This window comes from Neopsephotus bourkii, unplaced genomic scaffold (assembly GCF_033783945.1).
Source record: "Neopsephotus bourkii isolate Nb327-2 ecotype Australia unplaced genomic scaffold, CSIRO-AGI_Nbou_v1 NB_1707, whole genome shotgun sequence".
NCBI lineage: Eukaryota > Metazoa > Chordata > Aves > Psittaciformes > Psittacidae > Neopsephotus > Neopsephotus bourkii.
The window spans coordinates 2,572,167-2,593,192 of record NW_026902181.1 but is presented as its reverse complement, the minus strand read 5'-3'; the positions used below and the strand labels follow the sequence as shown (position 1 = coordinate 2,593,192).

At 37.7% G+C, this 21,026-nt stretch overlaps 1 protein-coding gene across 4 annotated transcripts in view; it reads left to right on the top strand.

Moving 5' to 3' along the window:
- The window catches only part of PPP2R5E (protein phosphatase 2 regulatory subunit B'epsilon), a 73,472-nt gene that overhangs the window by 46,257 nt on the left and 6,189 nt on the right, over positions 1 to 21,026 (top strand). For 3 of the 4 annotated variants that reach the window (XM_061376261.1, XM_061376260.1, XM_061376263.1), the window contains 9 exons: positions 7,411 to 7,512; positions 9,552 to 9,644; positions 15,261 to 15,391; positions 15,477 to 15,536; positions 16,173 to 16,281; positions 17,258 to 17,311; positions 17,424 to 17,474; positions 18,553 to 18,672; positions 19,786 to 19,913. In XM_061376261.1, coding sequence (XP_061232245.1) covers positions 7,411 to 7,512; positions 9,552 to 9,644; positions 15,261 to 15,391; positions 15,477 to 15,536; positions 16,173 to 16,281; positions 17,258 to 17,311; positions 17,424 to 17,474; positions 18,553 to 18,672; positions 19,786 to 19,913 — 848 coding nt within the window. The remainder of the gene's footprint in view (positions 1 to 7,410; positions 7,513 to 9,551; positions 9,645 to 15,260; positions 15,392 to 15,476; positions 15,537 to 16,172; positions 16,282 to 17,257; positions 17,312 to 17,423; positions 17,475 to 18,552; positions 18,673 to 19,785; positions 19,914 to 21,026) is intronic. The other variant, XM_061376262.1, reaches the window with a different exon arrangement.

Here is a 21,026-nt window from a genome sequence, read left to right as displayed (position 1 = left end):
TATTTATCTTCTTTCTATTGACATAAATCTAGCAGGGTTGAATCCCTTCTACTGCAGGTTTATCTCAACAGAAGTGAGAGCAGAATCTGATCAGGAGTTTTTGTGACAGACCTGTTAAACATTGAGACTATCTTGTTAACATGTAAAAAGCCATGGCTTAAGAACGTATTTTTTGGAAGTGTTCTAGCTGTTCGACTTAATAGGAATTTCGAATTTTTAAATTTTCTACAGCTTTAGCTGTAGCTTCTGACTAAGTATGACACCCTGCTTGCTAACTGGTCATCTTGTATAGGATTTTCAATGTTAAAATGTTCTTGGATTAAGATTTTTGTGCAAATGTACCTATACTCAGTCTTTGATTTAGCAAAACCCATGTGCATATGTTCCTGTTGGTTCTTGTATTGGATTTAAAAATGCTGAATGTAATTTCAAGCTTAAGGGCGGTAAATGAGATCATACAGTCTTACAAGGATTTACAAATCATGTTTCTTTTCTAATACAAATTTTATATACCATTAGGAATTCTGCAAAATGTTACAAATTAATTTTAAGCTCTAATCAGTAGAAGCTGAATGGATTGTTCTGAAACCATCTGAAATGCTGAAAGGAAGATGCAATGTACTTTCACCCCCAAAATGGACTTGGATTAAAAATTGTCATCTAGATGTAGCGTGATGGAGCAAGCATGCTATGGAAATTAGGGAAAAAAAAGTATAAGCATCACATCATATTTTAATTTCTGTTCTTGTCTCTTTAATGTGAGGGCTATCAATTCTGTAGAAGCAGGAGAAGAATCTAATGTTAGCTTCTTTTATACATTATTTGCAAATCCCTCTGTTAGGTGCATTTTATTATTCACATTCTTTATGCACTTAGTTTGTAGAAACCCCACACTGCTTATTAAAAGAAGAGGCTCTGATGTTCTGTAATCCTCTCAAAAAATCAGTTGGAGGCAGCTCCTCTTGCGGTAGCTGTCCCTAATAATTTTTCCCGACAGTATGTAATTACATTTACCCTTATCCATTATTCCTGCTGCTGGTTACACAGGCCTTTCATTCGTCAGACCTTATCTGCATAATAGTACAGTTACTAGGTCTAAAACAAAGAAATAAACTGGAAAAACAGTTTCTTGTTTCTTTTTCCAAGAAGTACGTGTGCTGACGGCAGCTGGGTTTTTTTGTTTGTTGTTTTTTTTTAGGAGTGCACATCTCCACCCCCATTTTGGCTGTGTCATCTTCTAAAATACCTTTCAAGCATTGTCTCTGTAGATAAGCACAGTATGAATCTTCTGGGGGATTGTTTTATTGGTGTTTGGTTTGTTTTGTTCTTCAGTTTGGAGTCTGAGACAGTGCAAGTTTTGTGATGCTGTCTAGAGTTCAAATTCAGGTATTAGCAGGCTTTCACTTCATCCGACGCCCGCTCTAGAAGTGAGGGGCTCCTTCTGCTGGTACCATGCTTTAATTTTTCCAAGATGCTTGAGTTTCTGCTGTGAATTTTTAGACTGCGTTGTATAGAATTAGTTGGGGACACATAACATAAATAAGTGTTCCCTGGATCATCTTGAACTAAAGTTACATGTGGGTAGTGAGGAGCAGGATTGTTACTAGTAGGGTATCCTGTTATGGTGCAGGTTTAGGCGACACAGTGGGATTTCAGAGCTCCAGTTCCAGCAGTTTCCGGGGATGCTTCCTGGGGATGGGTCTGTGGTGGTGCTACTAAATCAGATCCTGAGTGTGCTCTTGAAGTGGATCTCCCATTTGTTCTGACTCCACTTGCATGTTTGTGACAGAGAAATGTTAGGATTTGAAAATTCAGTTAATTTTGGACAAAATGTCTACTAAAGGAGTGTACCTAATGCTTTCCAACTTGCTAATGGGCTTCAGTGCAAGGGATCACTAGAAAAACTCCTCTCTCCATTCATATTGTAGACATTGCAGCTGAGACCAGAAATTTTGTTCTGCAGACTTGCTCCTGTTGCACTTGTCAGCCAACAGAATTCTAAGGATCTCGATTTTGCTGCTTGCTCATCTGTAGGGATGGAAGCTGCTACCACTACAGAAGTAGGTGATGGTAAGCTGACAAGTTTAGGAACCCTGATCTACAGCTAAATTCTTGCAGGTTATTGATTAAATCTGTGGAAGACTTAAGATCAACAAAAGATGAGAAAGACTCTTTCCCCCCCACCCTGCGATCTGGATTGTTGACTGTGTTTGCAATCCATTGTAGTTAATTTAGTGCAGCCAAGTCAGAAGTAATGCTGCTGGGCAAAAAGAAGGTTCATAATACTAAGACTTGAAAGACTGTATTCAGACAAGCAGCGGTGCAGAAAAGGACCTGAGCATTGTGCATTACTATCATGAGTATCTTAATGTGAGTTTCTGGTACAGTGCACTGTTCAAAGAAATGAATGTTGATAAATAAAAATGGCAACATGCAGGAAAAAAAGATGAAGAGCGTCTGGTATTTTATACCTACCCCAGTATCCTTGCTGTGCACAGGTGGGAGCTCAAAGGAAGGAAGCAGGAGTAATCACAGGATTATAAACCAACAAGGAAACTAACAACTGCCTGGGTTCAGACGCTCTAGGTCTTCATTTAGCAGCACAGAGGTCAAGAAGTGTCATGTCTATATAAAAATACCTACATATAAATAGATATATACTGCATATGTAAATATATATGCAGATGTGAAATAGATCTGGTGGTTTAATGAGAACCATCAGGGAATCGGGCAAATTCAACTGAAATCTGAAGCAGGCTGTCGTTAGATTAGTAGTAAAGCTTTAGGAGAGTGGTGGAATCATTTAAAATCTTTTAAGATAAAAGTAGGTGTTACTTTTTGTAAGATGTGCTTCAGTCAATCTGGGAACAATTCAATGGGTTATATAGAGACATAGCTGAATGACTGCAGTAGTCATTTCAGGCTCTAAAATATGTAAATCCATACACAGTATTAAAAAATCACACACAAATACATTTAAGGACAAGTTTAGTGTCTGTTACATGGGCCATTGTTGTCTCCCAGTTAACGTGGCTTCATGTTATGACTTAAGTTCCATGTTATTGTTACTGTATGTTGTTAATATGCAGTAGTAGTTAAAACATTGCATGTACAGAGATACTTGGTTTCAATTTCATATGTTCACAGGGTTTATTTAGATGATTCCACATACTGATAATAGAAGAAAAGGTATTTCCTATGAATTAGTTGGCTATTCACTTATCCTATTTTTTTTATAGCTAATATACTAAGCTTCCCTGTGTGCATGCTTGTTTTCAGGTTCCATTCAGGAAAACTATTACTGATGAAACTGATGAAAATCTTTGTTTTGAACAGCACAGAGTAGGAGTGCTGAGCTGAAATTAAATTTGTGAAGTGTTTCTGTTACAGCATTGTCATTTTCATAGCAGTCTGGTGAGGGACAGAGAATGGACTTCTCAAAACATTTATTCCTACCTTCAGACTTAAGCTTTTTATCATTTTCTTTCCTAAAAGCTATTAAAAATATAAATCTGGTGATAAAATCAAAGCTTTCCTGAAGCTCATTACTTTAACTGTATATTCATAGTTCTGCATTGCCAGGTACTAGTCATCAGATCTATACAGAATTTGCAGCTCATTCTGTGTGGGAGTATCAGAGCAGCCTTCCCTATCTTGTTTGTTTTTAATGAGTTGTCATTGACTTGCAATAGCCTGGAAAGGTTTTTATAGAATGGTTTGGGTTAGAAGGAGCCTTAAATCCCATCTTGTTCCAACCTTCTTGTTTGAGCAGAGACACCTTCCTCTAGGCCAGGTTGCTCAAAGGCCCATCCAGCCTGGCTTTGAACACTTTTGGAGATGGGGCACCCACACCTTCTCTGGGGAACCTGTTCCCCTTACCACCTTCCACCTGTTCTGCCTTACCACCCTCACAGGGAATAACTCATTTTCATTTTTCTTCTGGTCAGAGTTGTGCCTGACTGTCACACTGACATAGGGCATAGAGGCTTCTGACATCTTGAATTTAAAAATCTATCATTTTGACATTTCCAACTCGATCATGGAAATTTTAGATTCAATGCCAGTTGGTAGATATTACTGATCTGTTAAACTGGTTTCTGGCACTTGGGTATTTAAATTCTGCATACCAGGGGAGCAGTGATGTACTTTTCTACACCCAGTTTGATGTTTGCTTCTGAAAAGGACAGTAATGGAGGATATAAGAGGGGATCTGTCATCCTGCAACTTTCTGCAACATTAGAGTTCTGGTTTGCTTTACAAAAATAGCGTCCAGGCTTGGAGGTGTTCCTAACCAGTGGAAGACAGAAGTCAGTATGATCAATAGTCATTTGTGTTGGCTATGGGAGATGAATCATCTGGGACTCTATATGGCGGCTGGCAGTCATGTCCTTTGGCTTGATGATGCTACATAGGTCAGAAGAGAAATGATTTAGCTATCCAGCTGAAGGAATTTTGGCATGCTGAGTGGGCCCAGGGGTAAATACTAAATAGCTACCTTATGCCCATCTGAGAAAAAATTATTTGTTTGGATTTGATGTAGCGTATTCCCATCTTTGTGTGGTGGCTGTCAAAGTCTCTAATGTACAGCTGGGCAGTTCATGCATGGAAGAACTTGTTGCCTTCTCTTCTCCCTTAGAGGCTTATAACATCAGCCACCCAGAGGCTACTGATTCAGATAAGCATGGTATAAAATTGACACTGTATGTAAATGAGCTATCATGCTCTGTTGTGGTGATTAATGTAACAGTAATGACACACATTATCTTTTAAAATTATGATAACCTGGGGAAATCACTTAAAGATAACCTGTTCTGTCTGTTCTTCTCCAGAGAGTATCTGCATTTTAGTTTCGTATAGCTTATCTTTTCTCCTAATGCGAAAAAGAAAGAGAGCAAACTGTATACTAGGACCATATTCTACTTTGTTCATTTACTCTTGTATGTTAATTTTCTTATGCAAAAAAAACTGCTTTAGAGTTGCGTTGAAACGGGCCTGTTTTTAATAGGGGCTCTCCAGAAATGCTGGTTTTGTTACAAGCTCAAGACTCAGGTGTCCATGCTGGCACTTAACTAATTGCTGCTGAACCCTTCATACTTCTGTCATGCTGTTAAGGCCCTGGCACTAACTGCTTGAGGCTTGGTTTGACTTAATTTAAATCTTAGAGGAACTTGTCTTTAGTTTAGCTTTTCATTCTGAAAGTAGGCACTTTTCCTTGCAGGATTTGCTTGTGCCATAATTCAGTATCTGTTTGAGTTTCTAAACACAACAGCTGATGAATCCTTACATTTTCTCTGATCTGTTGGTACAAGTTTCAATAATTTATGTATGGTTAAATTTGCATGAAAATTTCTTTCTTGTTTCAAGTAGTTTAAAGCAGGGAAAAAAAGAAAATAGCTGTGGAATGCCTTTGGTTTTGCTAGTTGCCTATTTTGGTCCAAATCCTGGGAAGGCCGGGATTTTTGAATGTGAAGCATTAACCAAAAATGCTTCAGTAAGTATTGCAGAATCCCAGATGTTCAGATCCAAGGCACCAATAGGTATGTTTTCACTTTTTTACTTGGGAATAATCCTTTGAGCCATCTACCCTATTTTGCTGTGTGCTCTTAACACAGGAACAACTCTTGTCATGCCAATTCTGATAACTCTCCTCCTCTCTCTGCCTTTTTTTTTTTTTTTTTTTTTTAAATAAGGAATAGTAGAAGGAGGAGCTCAGGAATGTGTATTCCTGGAATAGTTATTTGACCTCTCCTCATGCAAGTCTTTTCATGAGGGGCTCTTGAGAGAAGTAAATGAGTCCGGGGAAGAGGATGGAGAAGGGAGGAAAAGAGTATCTCCTAATAAATATTAGTAGTCACTTGGCAGGTATGCACACAGGGCAAGCAGAGTTCAGTATCAGCACAGACTATTTAATAAGAGCTCTATCTGTTAAGGTTGAAAGCCACGTGACTTAAAAACATGAAATTACGTACACAGTGGAGGCTTCTAGTGTTTTACTGTGATTGTAGTGAAATACACCCTCTTGTGGCAAGAAGGGAAAAGTCCAAGCAGAAACCCCATGTGACCCCTTTATGTTTGTGTTGAGTTTGGTTTTGGTTTTGTTTTCTTTACCTTTTTCCTGTGCTCACTTGTTTGCCTTCCTTTTCTTTTATCTTTGCCATGTGCTCACTGAATATTCCTCACTGGTATGCACCACATGTGCTTTCCTACAGTTTTCTATTGTTTTATCTCTCTGCTTATGCAGTACCTGAATCTGTTCTGATTTTCTTGCAGATATTTTCTTGCAAAGATTTACTTTTTCTATTTCAATCCACTTTTTCCAGTGTTTGAATTATATTTAAACTCTTGGCTTTAAAGTGTTCTTTCTTACTAAGTTGCCAATATATTGAAAATATGCTTTACAGACTAACTTGTAAACATTTACAGGAGTAAAAGCTGGAAAAATAAATAAGGATGTTGCAAAATATACTAGCTTTGTTTCTTAAATAGCTTAGCTTGTCTGAACTGCAATGAACGGGTCGTGTATAGACAGGATTAGGAGATAGCATGCTGCTTTTCCCAGCTGTTTGATTAACAGCTTAGAGGTGGGTCAAATGCAGTAGCAGAGTGCAAAGAAGACACAACATCACCTTCAAAGTGGAGAAAAGGCTGTACACCATGTTTGCAGTTTATCAGATTTGCTGCATAATAAGCTGTACACTCCATTCAGCACTATAATTAACCCAAGAAAGCACTCTGGTTCACCCTTTGCTGGTAGCATGAACCTCACAAAGCCAAGCAATCTCATCAGAATTCCTCTAAATAAGATTAGGCAAAGTGAAATGATCATGAAATAAAATGCAGACTTAAGTGTTGAGCAAATGCTATTTGTTGCTTTTATTTAGGACCAATTTCTGTACTTGGCATGAGGTGTCCAGGCATACAATGTGTGAATAGCACTCGCAATTCTTAAAAAGTGCTGATAAATAAGACTTTAATCAGGTATCATCAATGTTTTCCCTGTGTAACAGGAAATAACTCAAGCTTGTATGAAAACACTTGTAAGTGTTGGCGTTTCCTGCAACTCCTAAACAGTTGTGACTCTCAACTCACTGGTGCCTGACAGGATTGGGAATTGCAACTTGGTAGGCACATCTGGAACATGGTGGACAGAAATAGTGGCAGACTGGGTAATGCCAGCATAGTAGTGGAAAGAAGAAACTAAAACACCGTGGAGAAGGGCAAGGCTCATGGGAGGTTTGTAAGGTGTCAAGTTCCTTAGACCTGTGCTTTTGCTAAAGAACTTTATCAAACAGCAGCCAAAGAAACACTGCTTACGTGATGGAGGAGAGAGTAGGTACAGACATACAGAGTCCTGAGGTCTAGTACCTATTTGAAAAACAGATCTCATAATTCTTTCTTTTCACTTTTCAGGTATCTTGCAATATATTCAGAACTCTCCCACCTAGTGACAGCAATGAATTTGATCCAGAAGAAGATGAACCCACCTTGGAAGCATCATGGCCACATTTACAGGTTTTTGATAATTTATCTCAGAAATGCTCGTCACTGCTTAAAGTATCTAATTTTCTCAGCTTCTTTTTAATCTGTGAATCTGAACTAGTCTGTAAAGACACATATATTAATATTGTTCATGGCCATAATATAGTACCTACAAAGATGGGAGAGTACTTTATGAAATTTGCAAAATTTGAAGCTTTCTTTCACAGTTGTATTGATGGTGCCACTCATATTCTTGTTTTCCTTCACTGATTTAAAAACTATTCTGCTTTCCAAACTGTTCCATTGCACAAGTGTCTTTCAGCAATTTCAGCGAGAGCATTGTGCAGATGATACTGTTCACAGAGGTTAGTTAATTTTCATACAAAAGTCCACTGGTCTTGGTAGGTGATCAGAAATATGAATGAGAATCTACATGCCTATCTAAGTCTTCCTTCCTCTTCCCTCATCAAGATTTGCCTTCTGGTGTTTGTAGCAGAATGCATGCTCACTGTTGTGTATCATCCCTTCCTCTGTACCTCCCGTGCCAACACAAGGTATTTTGAACAAAGACCATAAACTGATTTTGGAGAAACAAACACTGATGCTAATGCAGTAGAATCCTATATAGAAAATACAGATGCAGATTCTATTTGTGTTAGTCAGGACAACGACTTACATCACTAGTAAATTTAGAAGAAGTTTGCCTGAGAGGTAACAGTTTGTGGAATCTGGAAGTTTCTGTGAGCAAAGGAGCATAGTTGATCTCAGCTTGAAATGAGGATTTTATTGGACAGTTGCATGCACAGTCTTTGCCTGTGAGCAGTTTGTTTCACTCTTTTGTGCTACAAATTTAGAATTTGTTGAAAATGTAGGTTTTATCTCTCATATTAAAAAAAAAAAAAAAAGACTCTTAGAAGCTTCAAGGCAGCTCTGAACAGCTCTGCCTTACGGGAAACAGCACAGGCATGTGTATCTGCTATCTTATGTTTGTTGACAGTAGCGCTGTAATTTTAAAAGTCATTATTTACATGGAAATGATGGCATTTCTCAGCTGGTGGATGATTTACCCTTGTCAGGAAGAAAGAAATGCACCAAAGTATTTGTCAGGAGTTGATGGAATCGATCTCCTGATGATTTAATATTAGTTATGTAAGCTGTCACTTTTTCCATATCATATTTCTAAACCTCTCTCCCCCTTTTTGTTTTCCTATCCTCTTAGAAGTCAGAGAACACTGATGTAAAGCAGCAACAGTATTTCAGCATATTGGTGTTAGCGTAGAAAAGTTCAAAATTATTTTAAAATGTGATTTTTAGCTTTCCTTCTCCTTTCAGTATCAATATTCATACTCTGAAGTCAGAAAAGAAAAAGTTTTAAATAGCTACTCCTCTTGAAAAGGTTCAACAAAAAGGCCACGGCAGTCTCTTGTTTCACTTCCCTTCCTTTTTGCCTGTTTTTCATACTCTTCTCTTTCTCCACGATCTTAAAAGTCTGTTACTGTCCCGCTGAATAGTTGAGGCAAAGACAGAATTGCTTGAAAGTAAGCAGGTTTTCTCCAGCCTGAGGCTAATCTTTGCAGTAAGTTAGGAACTTATGAATAAATTCTGGTTTGTATTCTTCTTTCCTTCAAGTTGTAGTAAAAGCTACTCTAAGCAGTTTCTAATTTAATTTAAATATTTCCAACTGTTTCCTCAGCCCTTTCAGAATTGTAATGTCTGTATTTGATGTGACTTCAGCCATTCAGAGGGCAGTTTAAATGTGCTTTGCAGTTACTCTCAGAAGCTTTACAAGATGATAATAAGCATTACAAAATGGCAGTCCTTGTTTTTGGTGATGAACTGTCTTTGACTGGACTTAAATAAGCAAAACTAACTATAAAAGCTTGTATAATTAATTGTAACTCTAAGATAGCAGTTTGATAAAGGAGAAAAACCTTTTTCATTCTTTTCAACCTTTTGCTCTGTGGAAAAATAAGCATTTTATCTTCCAGCAAAAGAATTTAGAGAAAGACTTCAAAATATAAAGAGTAATCAAGTCATAAACTAAACTGTGGAATATTTTTATTCTTTTGCAGCTTGTATATGAGTTTTTCATACGATTTTTGGAAAGCCAAGAATTTCAGCCCAGCATTGCCAAAAAATACATAGATCAGAAATTTGTATTGCAGGTAAGCTGACGTTTATTCTAAATTTAAGGCTTCATTCTGCTTTTGAAAAAAATGTCTTTAAAATATTTTGTTTAGAATTTGAAAATCTAATTTTACTTGCAACAGAAAAAGGCTAAACAAGCATATACAGTGAGAGTTTTCAGTCTATGGAGGTAGGGGAAATACATGTGTGTGTCTTTATATGTCAGTCTTGTTGCTATAGATATATAAAATGGATGGTTTGTATCCAGTCTTGATACCTTAATCAAAATATTTGACTTACTAGTTATGAGAGGGAGCTGAAGTAGTAATTGTTGAAAAATTAAAGGTTTGCTATCAGGTAGTCCAAAAATGCTGCTATCTAGAAAGACTAGCAGTTGATGTCATCTACCTGGATTTGTGCAAAGCATTCAACACTGTCCCACACAACATCCTTATCTCTAAATTGGAGAGACATCAATTTGATAGGTAGACCACTCAGTGGATAAAGAACTGGCTGGATGGCCGCACACAAAGAGTTGTGGTCAATGGCTCAATGTCCGGCTGGAGACCAGTAACGAGTGCTGTCCCTCTGGGATCGGTGTTGGGACTGGTCTTGTTCAACATCTTCGTCGCTGACATGGACAGTGGGATTGAGTGCGCCCTCAGCAAGTTTGCCGATGACACCAAGCTGTGTGGTTCGGTTGATACGCTGGAGGGAAGGAATGCCATCCAGAGGGACCTTGACACGCTTGTGAGGTGGGCTGATGCCAACCTCATGAAGTTTAACCATGCCAAGTGTAAGGTCTTACACCTGGGTCGGAGCAATCCCAGGCACAGCTACAGGCTGGGCAGAGAAGAGATTCAGAGCAGCCCTGCAGAGAAGGACTTGGGAGTGCTGGTCGATGAGAAAATGAACATGAGCTGGCTTCAGTGTGCGCTTGCAGCCCAGAAAGCCAACCGTATCCTGGGCTGCATTAAAAGGAGCGTGACCAGCAGGTTGAAGGAGGTGATCCTGCCCCTTTCCTCTGCTCTCGTGAGACCTCACTTGGAGTATTGTGTGCAGTTCTAGTATCCTCAACATAAAAAGGACATGGAACTGTTGAAACAAGTCCAGAGGAGGGCCACAAGAATGATCAGGGGACTGGAGCACCTCCCATATGAAGACAGGCTGAGAAAGTTGGGGCTGTTCAGCCTGGAGAAGAGAAGGCTGCATGGAGACCTCATAGCAGCCTTCCAGTATCTGAAGGGGGCCTATAGGGATGCTGGGGAGGGACTTTTCATTAGGGACTGTAGTGATAGGACAAGGGATAATGGGTTAAAATTTAAACAGGGGAAGTTTAGGTTGGATATAAGGAGGAAATTCTTTCCTGTGAGGGTGGTGAGGCACTGGAATAGGTTGCCCAGGGAGGCTGTGAATGCTCCATCCCTGGTGGTGTTCAAGGCCAGGTTGGACGAGGCCTTGGGTGACACGATTTAGTGTGAGGTGTCCCTGCCCATGGCAGGAGGGTTGGAACTTGATGATCTTAAGGTCCTTTCCAACCCTAGCTATTCTATGATTCTATGATTCTACTTAAATGCCTATTTTAAGGTGTCTTAATATTGTTAAAATATTTCTGTTGGAAAGGGAGAGTATTTCTCCCTTCTGTCTCTGCTGGAGAGTTAGCAGCAGGGACAGAAGTTCATCAGGAAGCCTATTCCCAGTGCAATTCTGAAAACAGTGCTGCTGTATTGGTTGGGGAGGAAGTAAATCAAAAGGCTATATGAAGTTCACGCGCTATTAAAAGCATGGAAGAAGTAGCATCAATAATAAACAACATTGGCAAAGAATGTGTACCTTTATTTTTGTAGTTTGCTCACCATTGTTATGGCTAAATGGAAGAGATGGGTGCTGTTACTTTGGTCACCTGGTAGCCAGGGTTTTTGTGTTTCAGATTTAACCTTCTTCCTCCTTTTGTATAAGCTAGGCTTTGTGTATGCATTGTTATTTCACTTGAAACTACAGTACTTGCTCTTCTATGGGGAGGAATGTTGGTCCAGGCCTTGACAGACACCAGAACAGAGGTGGCTGATGGAAGGTGTTTTCTGGGATAAGCCAGGAGATTCCACAGATACGACTTTTGTCTTCAGCTTTTGGGAATAGGCCTGTCTTGTGTTCTCTGTTCCCATCATGAATTTTTGTGTAACTGCAAAGTCAGAAAGAACTTTAATGCTGTCTATAGCTTGCTTTTGAAATTGGGGAAATTTAGAAAGATCCTACTTAGTCAGAAAAAGAAATTTCCTTGTGGGCTGAAACTTGAATCAAAGCCAAACTAAAACTGGCAGGAGACACTCAGCATTTGTGAAGACCATTCTCTACCACTCTGGCCTACAGCTTTTATTTTTCCCTGTAGTGGTCCAGCAATAAAAATAGTGCTTTTCCTGTTCATGTGTATTATTTTTACGGATAACTAAAACCATAGCAAAGAGACCAACTTCTGTCCCTAAATTCAAAGATTTCAGGGACTTCAGTTTCCTTCTTAATATTACAGACCTTCTTCACCCTACAGAAGCAACAGGATATTTATGTTTTATCCATTTTCTAAATACAGTAGTGTTTTTCATCCAGATCAAGCCTCTGTGATGGAGTTCCCTTTTTGTTCATCTAAATGCTGACTTGAACAAGGGGCTACACCAGTCTGATCATATCTGGTGGAGATGTAAGACTATGCATGGGGAGATAATCAGTCTACAGGTTTTTCCAGACTGATTTTATTTTCTTTAGTAGGATTGCATTAGAAGAAATATTTGTGTTCCACTTAGAGATCTAGAGAAAATAATTCCTGGATGCTTCTGTTATGTGCTGCTGGACTTGGTCATGACTGGTGGCATTCCACTCATGCCCTTTCAAGGTGTTCAAACATGTTAAGAATTTAAAATGGTAGAATGGGTCTAAACCAAGGATTTTTACTTTTTTATTTTAAATCCTGTTAGTGTTTATTAAATCTACTAAGTGAAAAAATGGTATCTACTGAAAGAGGGAAATAATGACACTTTAAAAACATCGTATCTGAAAATGCATGATATTACAGTTTAGAGTTCAAAAGAATTCTAAGAAGTCCTAAATTCTGGCTATATGGTTAAATGTTGCATTTTTACGTATTGGTGTGCACAGTGTGTTGATTTAAAATTCACCTTTTTTTCTGTGAGAAGTTAATGTTGAGCTGTATAAATACATGTAAGGAAATACATCTGTGTGTGTGTGTTTGTTTTCAGTGTGTAAGTACTGGCTTGTCCTTCCACTTCATATTCCACTTCTTATGGTATTTGCTGTGTGTCTAGAGCAATTCCTTAGAATCTGTGACTATAGACTATTTACATAGGAAACCAGTTTGAGACTTAAGGACATTAAGCATGCTTGATGTTTCAGGACAACACAGGTGTTGACAGTCTGAAATCAGGTTTCTCTCTATTTTTTTTTTAATGTGAGAATCTTTATTGAAGTATTTCTTGGCAATAAGAATGCCTGTATAAAAAAATGACACTTTAATGGGTGTTTTTTAGCCTTTTTCTTATTTACTTGTTTTTTGCTTTGGTTTTTTTGACTATGGATGTTTTTCTCGATTTCAGCTGTATGTTTTGATAAAATGGTGTATTTAACAATGTAACTGTTCATTTCCAAAGCTTGCGTATATACAGTCTGAAATGGTTGGCAGTGGTTGCTAAGAGACATACTATTCTAATATATCCACAAGTGTCTGTGTTATGTAGGTTGCTATTTTGGAAAATTTATTTCCCTTCTCTACGTATGCTTAGTGTCAGAACAGTCACGTAAATTACAAAAGTCTTGCAGCTTATCCATAAAAATAAGACTTTATTGTTGAAACCCGTAACAAATTTGGCATATCAAAATAGTTGTCCTTCTTTAAAGGAGAGACCCAGTCTTAGTTCAGCAATGTTTCCATAGAGGATCTGTGTGAGAGAACTGGAAATATAAATAGTTTGCTCCTAAAAGCAGTCCAGTAAGAAAATTAAAAACATAAGTGTTTCCAGCTGTTTGCTGTGTTTGGGTGAAATTTACTATTTGGGGACGGATGAGGTGACTGTTTATTTATTTAACTGTAGAACTAATTGAACAAAGCAATATGTTTATAACCTCTGGAGGGCAGTTGAGGTACCTCATTGTTCCCACATGAAATTCCCACCACAAATTCTTACTGCAAGGAAGAGATAGTGGGATCTTATTACAAGCTACAGAAAAATCCAGAATAGTGTGAAAGGATACATACGTCAGTCCTAAATCTGGATATTAGAAAGCAAAATGCCAGACAACATATTTTAATCATATTTTTCTGTCTTTTCATTTTACCTTCTCAAAGTTGTGTAGCAGTTTAACAGAGATCAGGTAGTATACATACACTGCCATATGTACTTATATGTCAGTATCCATTTGTGAATCCAAGATAATACTGTTTTCTACCACTCCTGTAATAACTTTCTGACAGCATCTTACACATTTGTCAGACCTCTTTAACAAACTCTCAATTTCTCTTGCAAGACAGGTAGTGGTTGACAGTTAATTTCTTTTTCATGCAACCAAGTGGCTGCTTATGATTACTACCTTAAACTTACCTTTCATCTGTGCACTAGGAGGGTGGTGGTTGGTTTTTGTGTTTTGGTTGGGTTTGTGTTTTAAATAAAGTTTACTTTCTAACTCATTCCAGCTGTCTGCCAGAATAGCCAATGCTGTGGTATCAAAAAAGGTGAAGAAGGGATAAGGGGAAGCTCATACTTCTGTGGTAGGGGATTCAAGGGGAATAGAAGACGGATCTGCAGGTGATATTCCTGCTGCTCATTTCATGCCTTAGTTCTTAGACACAACTTTGGGTGTCAGTGTTTCAGGATATATTTTGTACAGTAAAAGACATGGGATGGCATTCTCTTTTCACTGTACCACATAATCATTCTGCTGTTTTAAAATGGTACTTACAAGTTACTTAGTAAATGTAGGTTTTCTGTTGCTGGGGTTTGTTTGTTTGTTTAAACTGGATATTGAAGTTACCATTGTGTTCAACATGGAGGATTAATTCCACTTGATGCTTTGATTTCAGTTGATTGGTGGAGATTGTGTAATCAGAGATCCAGTGCTGGCATAGGCTTCACTGTTGAGCCTTTTCAGAGTGTGAAGGCCATGCAATCACTAGGAAGGCTCAAGAATTCGCAATATAAATTGCAAGCAATTAGAAAAATGTGACCTTGACACAATGTTTTGGGAACAAATAAGACCAAAGGAGGATCTTTTATTTCTGCAGACTGAGGGAATGGTGAATGGTAAGAGGTAAATTGTCCTATTTTGTAGCTATGGCAATGTCTAAGAATTTATTTATTTGGAGGAGAAGAATGAAGGCAGCATTTCGGAGCCAGTTAATCAAAAGTTTATCGGTTGTTTAAGGTTGCCAAAATTTTGTTATGCCAGAAGTGGAAATTAATAGACTGAGTTTAGTGGTGATGTAGTGGGGTTACAACTACAGATTTTTTTAATACTGTATTTCTACACCTTGGGTAACTGATACTGCATTTTTACATGCATGAATATGTAATTTTTCTTTTATATAGAAGTCTGCATGTCATACTTGTCAAATGTCTACTGCTTCAGTTCTCTTTTTCCTTTAAACACAGCTGTTGGAGCTGTTTGACAGCGAAGACCCTCGAGAACGAGACTACCTGAAAACAGTCTTGCACAGAATTTATGGCAAGTTTCTGGGTCTTAGAGCATTTATCCGAAAACAGATTAATAATATTTTTCTACGGTGAGTTGTGGAAGTAGGTATGTTTTGCTTATGAAGACTTTAGGAAACTGATATATTACTTATATTTAACTTCTTTTTTTTTCAGATTTGTTTATGAAACTGAACACTTCAATGGCGTAGCTGAACTGTTGGAAATTTTAGGAAGGTAAATGAGTCTTTGTTACCTATCTCAAACTTCCTTTCTGGACACATCAGAATAGTGTCAGATTTGGAGAAAGTGTAACTATAAGCCCTGATTCTGAAAACAGATGTGCGCACATGCTCATCTTTATGCCTATGTGCAAATCTCTGTTATGTCTTTGCCAAGAATATATAACTGGATGCAAGCTAGAGCCAAAAGTGTTGGATTGACTTTCTGTACGTGTGTGTTAAATTTTGTGCACTTCATTCTTACATGCTGTAGAAATAATTACATTATTTTGAGCACATTAACAGTGCAAATATTTTTAAAGAAATCTACTTTTCGAAGCTAATTGCTCCAGAACATCTTGCTTATATGAATTTACAGGCCACATAGACAAGGTCTTACGTGTTTGGCAACAGGTTTGTGCAGTTGTTTATATGATTATTCCTAAGTCAGAGCTGAATTGCTATCTAGCTATGTACTACACTGCTAATATAAAGGAGGATGAAAGTCAGCACCTGTTTACAAATGGCATGAGCCTGCTATTTGTAAACAGGTGCTGACTGTTAAATTATTTTAATCTAGGAAGTGCTTGTTCAGACTTCAAGAATGTTTTCTGTGATGGTAACTAACAAATATTTCTATTCTAATTTCCAGTATTATCAATGGGTTTGCTTTACCTCTTAAGGCAGAGCATAAACAGTTTCTGGTGAAGGTGCTGATCCCTTTACATACTGTCAGGAGTTTATCACTCTTCCATGCACAGGTAGAAATTAATACAAATATTTTCTGCTCTGTGGGGTGATACAGGAAGATACTTTTTTGAAGGTTGCATTGGAAATGTAATTGCATGTTACATGAAAGATGGGGGGAAAGTTTTGAAATGTAGAAAAAAATGTGATAGATTTTTTTTTCCTTTTCATGTAATGTCCTTTGTATGATTAATGTTTTGCTTCTGATTAGATAATTAAAAGTATAACAGAAATAGGTACTATTGGGGGATTTTGTTTAGTAAACTCTTTAGTTTTGTCTTTGATACTTTCTCATTCTCATAAGTTTGCCTTTCCCATTCCTCTCCCAAGAGGATATTTGGGTTTCCTTAGTCTTGTGCTGTCAAGGCTCTTCTTCACCCTGGCAACTTTCTGAATACCAATACCCACATTTTTGCATAATCTTTAACATTCTCGCTCACGTATTTCTCAGTACTGTATTTATGCTCTCATGTATCTTTTTATACATCCTGCTTTCATGATGTAATTTTTCCTCTGATAAGTGATACCTGTTGCCTTTTTCTCCAATTTTCAGGTAGTGCCGATAAAGCTGTACTTTCTAAATATGCTATTCCAGTTTTTAGCTGTCTTAGCTCATCTTGCCAAGAGTTTTCATGATTTTGCTGATGTATAAAATGTGTAAAAAGACACAGTTTCAGAGAGTAACAGAAGCTTCTAAACATTGGTTATATGACTGTATTTAGAGTTCTAAGTTGCTCTGATTGTTGTATATGCTACTGTGTCACCTTAATTTGTTTATTTTTTTTTGTAATGTGTTCTGTTATTTCTCTTGAACTGCTCTTTGGGTGGATTTGCACAGTGCAAACCATACATCTCAGTTTAAAATTGGATGCAGTTGGAGAAAGCTGTGTAGCATCTTGTCTTGAGTCCCTCTTAAAAATAATGGTTTTGTTGTGCTTTCTTTATAGAAATGTTCTAACTTTATTTTCTTAAATCTTTACTGCTTCACAGCTGGCGTATTGCATAGTACAGTTTCTGGAGAAAGACCCTTCACTCACAGAACCAGTAAATATTTCTTTCATACAATTTTTATTTTATTTTATTTTTTTCATCATAAATGTCTTACCCTGTGGAGAGGAAAGAAAAAAAAAATCTAACTTTTTTCCCTTTAATTTAGGTCATTAGAGGTTTAATGAAATTCTGGCCTAAAACCTGCAGTCAGAAAGAGGTAAGTGATATTGTAGTATTATAGAATCATAGAATAGTTAGGGTTGGAAAGGACCTCAAGATCATCTAGTTCCAACCCCCCTGCCATGGGCAGGGACACCTCATACAAAACCATCTCACCCAAGGTTCTTGACTTGAGCACCACCAGGGATGGAGCATTCACAACTTCCTTGGGCAACCCATTCCAGTGCCTCGCCACCCTTAACAAAAGGTTAAGGGTGTGTATTATTTGTATTAACAAAACACAACTGTTATTTTGTTCTCCAATGTAATAGGCAGGCAGTCTTTAGGTATTTCCAGGTAGATAGCGCATGCTGTGGTGGATCCTGGTATTAATTCTTGTAGCTGATTTTCCATACTTGAATTATGGGTGTTTTATTTGGCAGTTTTAACTGTGAAAAGTTTGATAACCATGTTTGACTATTCACAAAACTAACTATTAGCAAAACAAACACTGGTTCTTCGGCAGAGGATTTCTTTTTGTTTCAGAAGAACATAAAGTTGAGGATAGATTGGTAAATTCTGTTAGATTTGGAATAGTTTATACGTGAGGGTAGTATTTTTCCAGGGAGGATTAAAGATATTTTATTGTCTAATGTTTACCTAGTAAACTTGTAAAAGGTGCAGTTAGATCTTTGTATTTTTGTTTCAAATCCTTGATGCAAATCTTGAGATTCCCTAATGAAATACTGTGACCCAATGAAACCATTATTTTGAACACTGCTTCTGAAACTGATGTGAAATTAAGGTACTCTCCTTGCTTAAGAAAGTTAAAGCCTTGACCAAATTCTTTGACTCTATTAGGCTAGGTTTTCAGTGTGGATATACTGGTACAATTCTGAATTTTGTTGTAAAGGACTACTTTAAATATAGTATTTGCATACACTGGTCCTCATTCTTTTATGAGACTGAATCTAGAAGCTGTTAAAGGTAGAACTGATCATATTTTTTGAGAGAGGGTCTTGCTGAGCTAGTATGGCCTCCATTTCTCCCTGAAGTAGGATTTGAGAGTTACCAGCATTTTGCTGATCAAGATGATTCAAATGTTTTATATTCAGTTCTTTCTTCTTTGTCTTTAGGTCATGTTCCTTGGAGAGCTGGAGGAAATCTTGGATGTAATTGAACCATCACAATTTGTCAAAATCCAGGAACCCTTGTTTAAACAAATTGCCAAGTGTGTCTCTAGCCCTCATTTTCAGGTCAGTTGTAGAGGTTATTGTTTGTATAGGAATGTATTGTCTCAGTTTCAAACATAACACCCCTCCAAATATATATATAATATCATGTTACATTGTTTTAAATACTTGTCTTCTGGATCTCTACGGAAGAGGTTATGTTGCAGTGGAAGTTTAGTTCTTGTTAGATATATCTGGGGTTACAGCACAGAACTTGCTGTTCTGAGCCACGTAAGGCCTTTAACTGTATCAAGGCAGACTTCCAGCCCTTCTGACAGTAGGTGATGTGTACTCACCATATGGCCTTGGGTCTGATAGACCATGTAGGATGTATTTGCTCCCTTTTTAACACAGTATTGTGCAACATTCTTGTTTTCCTACTTACCTCCTTCTGTAAGGAGATGTCTGGTTAGAGATGATAGAACCCATATCCTGTTCACGTTGCATAACAGAAAGGAGGGGAATGAATAGGATTTAAATTGAAGCGTATGTGAAGAAGGAATTAGGATATATGACCTGTGGTGCCTTCATATTAAGCCAGGTGACCTATCCTGTCTCAGAGGCAGATGTGTCTGTTTTCATCTCTTTCTTGGACTACATTTGTATTTAGCATAATTTAGATCAGTGTTTTCCCTCCTAAGACAATCCTTCCCCCTCAGCTCCTCCCCAGAGTGATTATTATGATTGGCACCTTACTCACATTTAAGATCTCTCCTCCTTCATTGAGCTCAGCTACTGGGGCTTTCCCTTCTCCTTCCCCTGGTATCCCAGCACAGTTCTCTTCCTTCTGAATGCAGTCACAGGATTGAGGGAAAGGGGTGATGGGAAGTCTGTCTGCTCTCCCTTCCCCTCCACAGCTGCAGCATTAATGTACTGTCTGCACCTGGTCCTCAGTGAGTAACGTACTATACTCAGGGGAAACAGAGAGTGGATGCTGGGTGATTTGAATTAGAAGATAAAAACTTAATTCCATTAATGGGTGTTATGCTACTGATTAAAGTAGAGTTTTAATTCCGAAGGTAATGATTCCTGTTAAAACGTCTTCACAGAATTTCTCTGTGATTTATTTTTCCTTGAGAAAATTGCAAAATTACAGCTATATGAATTCCTGTTAATATTTATTCCTTCGACTCAAAGGTGGCCGAAAGAGCGCTATATTATTGGAATAACGAATACATCATGAGTTTGATAGAGGAGAATTCAAATGTTATACTTCCCATCATGTTTTCCAGCCTTTATAGGATTTCTAAAGAGCACTGGAATCCGTAAGTTTTTTGCCATTATACTTTATTTTACCATTTGATATGCCACTGATAAACCTGGGGACTGTCTGCCGGAGAACGTCAGAACAGGAGAGATCCAGATTCAAAGCTGGCATAAACGGGTGCAACTCTGTTATTGTCAGGATAAATTATTCTTTACTTGAGTTTATCTCAAAATGATTTTAATTATGTGGTATGTGTACAAAAATCAGTACCTTGTGAGATAAAAATAGACTTTGTCACAAGTTGGAAAAAAGAGAAATTAGATGTTAGGTTGTTATTGAAGAAAAAGTATTGCTCATCAAGCATTTCTCCTACACAGTTTTTTATAAACTGGTTAACATCTTAAGCCTGATTGTAACTTGTCTAGAAGAATGCTGCTTGGCATTAATAAAGCTTTGTGGCTGTATCGTGGATGATAGTGACACCTGTGGTAGACCTCTGGTAGTGGCATTTTTCTTATGAAGCATATAGTCATTGGGCTGGGTTGTTTTTTTCTGAACTGATTTAAACACAGCTGGTCTCTGTTACACACAATAATAGAGCAGTTGATCCTCATTGATATCCTCTTAATTTGGCATTTTTATTTTTAAACTGAATGACCTAGTAAAAAGTGTTTAATGAAAAATGCTATTATACTTAGATGCCATGTATTCTATAGCTGAGAAGTTTTTTGAAGTCAAGATGGTTACCATTTAATAAACCCAGAATTTTTAATGAGCTGTGCTGTGTTCAAGTCCCAGTTGCTGTAAGATCTTACTGTAAAGTATTTGTAAAATATTTCCTCTTTTCAAACAGTCTTTTTGTTCTGGACCTCTCCAGACTCTCAAATTTGTTAGAATGAATGATGAATCTAATGCTACTGGAAAGCTTTAAATAATGCTGGTCACAAAAGGATGCTTTTTATGGCATTACTGTATCACCATTCTCCAGCCTGCCTGTGCTCCTGCCCAACCCTTTATACTGAGCACTGGGATGCTTCTGGTAACGAGAATATTGCAGTTATCCCAGTTTACAGAGTTTTTCATACCTGCAGGAATTTTATGGCTTTGCCACACAAGTCAGGTTAAGATACATGTAAAATAAAGAAGGTGTTTAAAGAATTTTTATATTTGT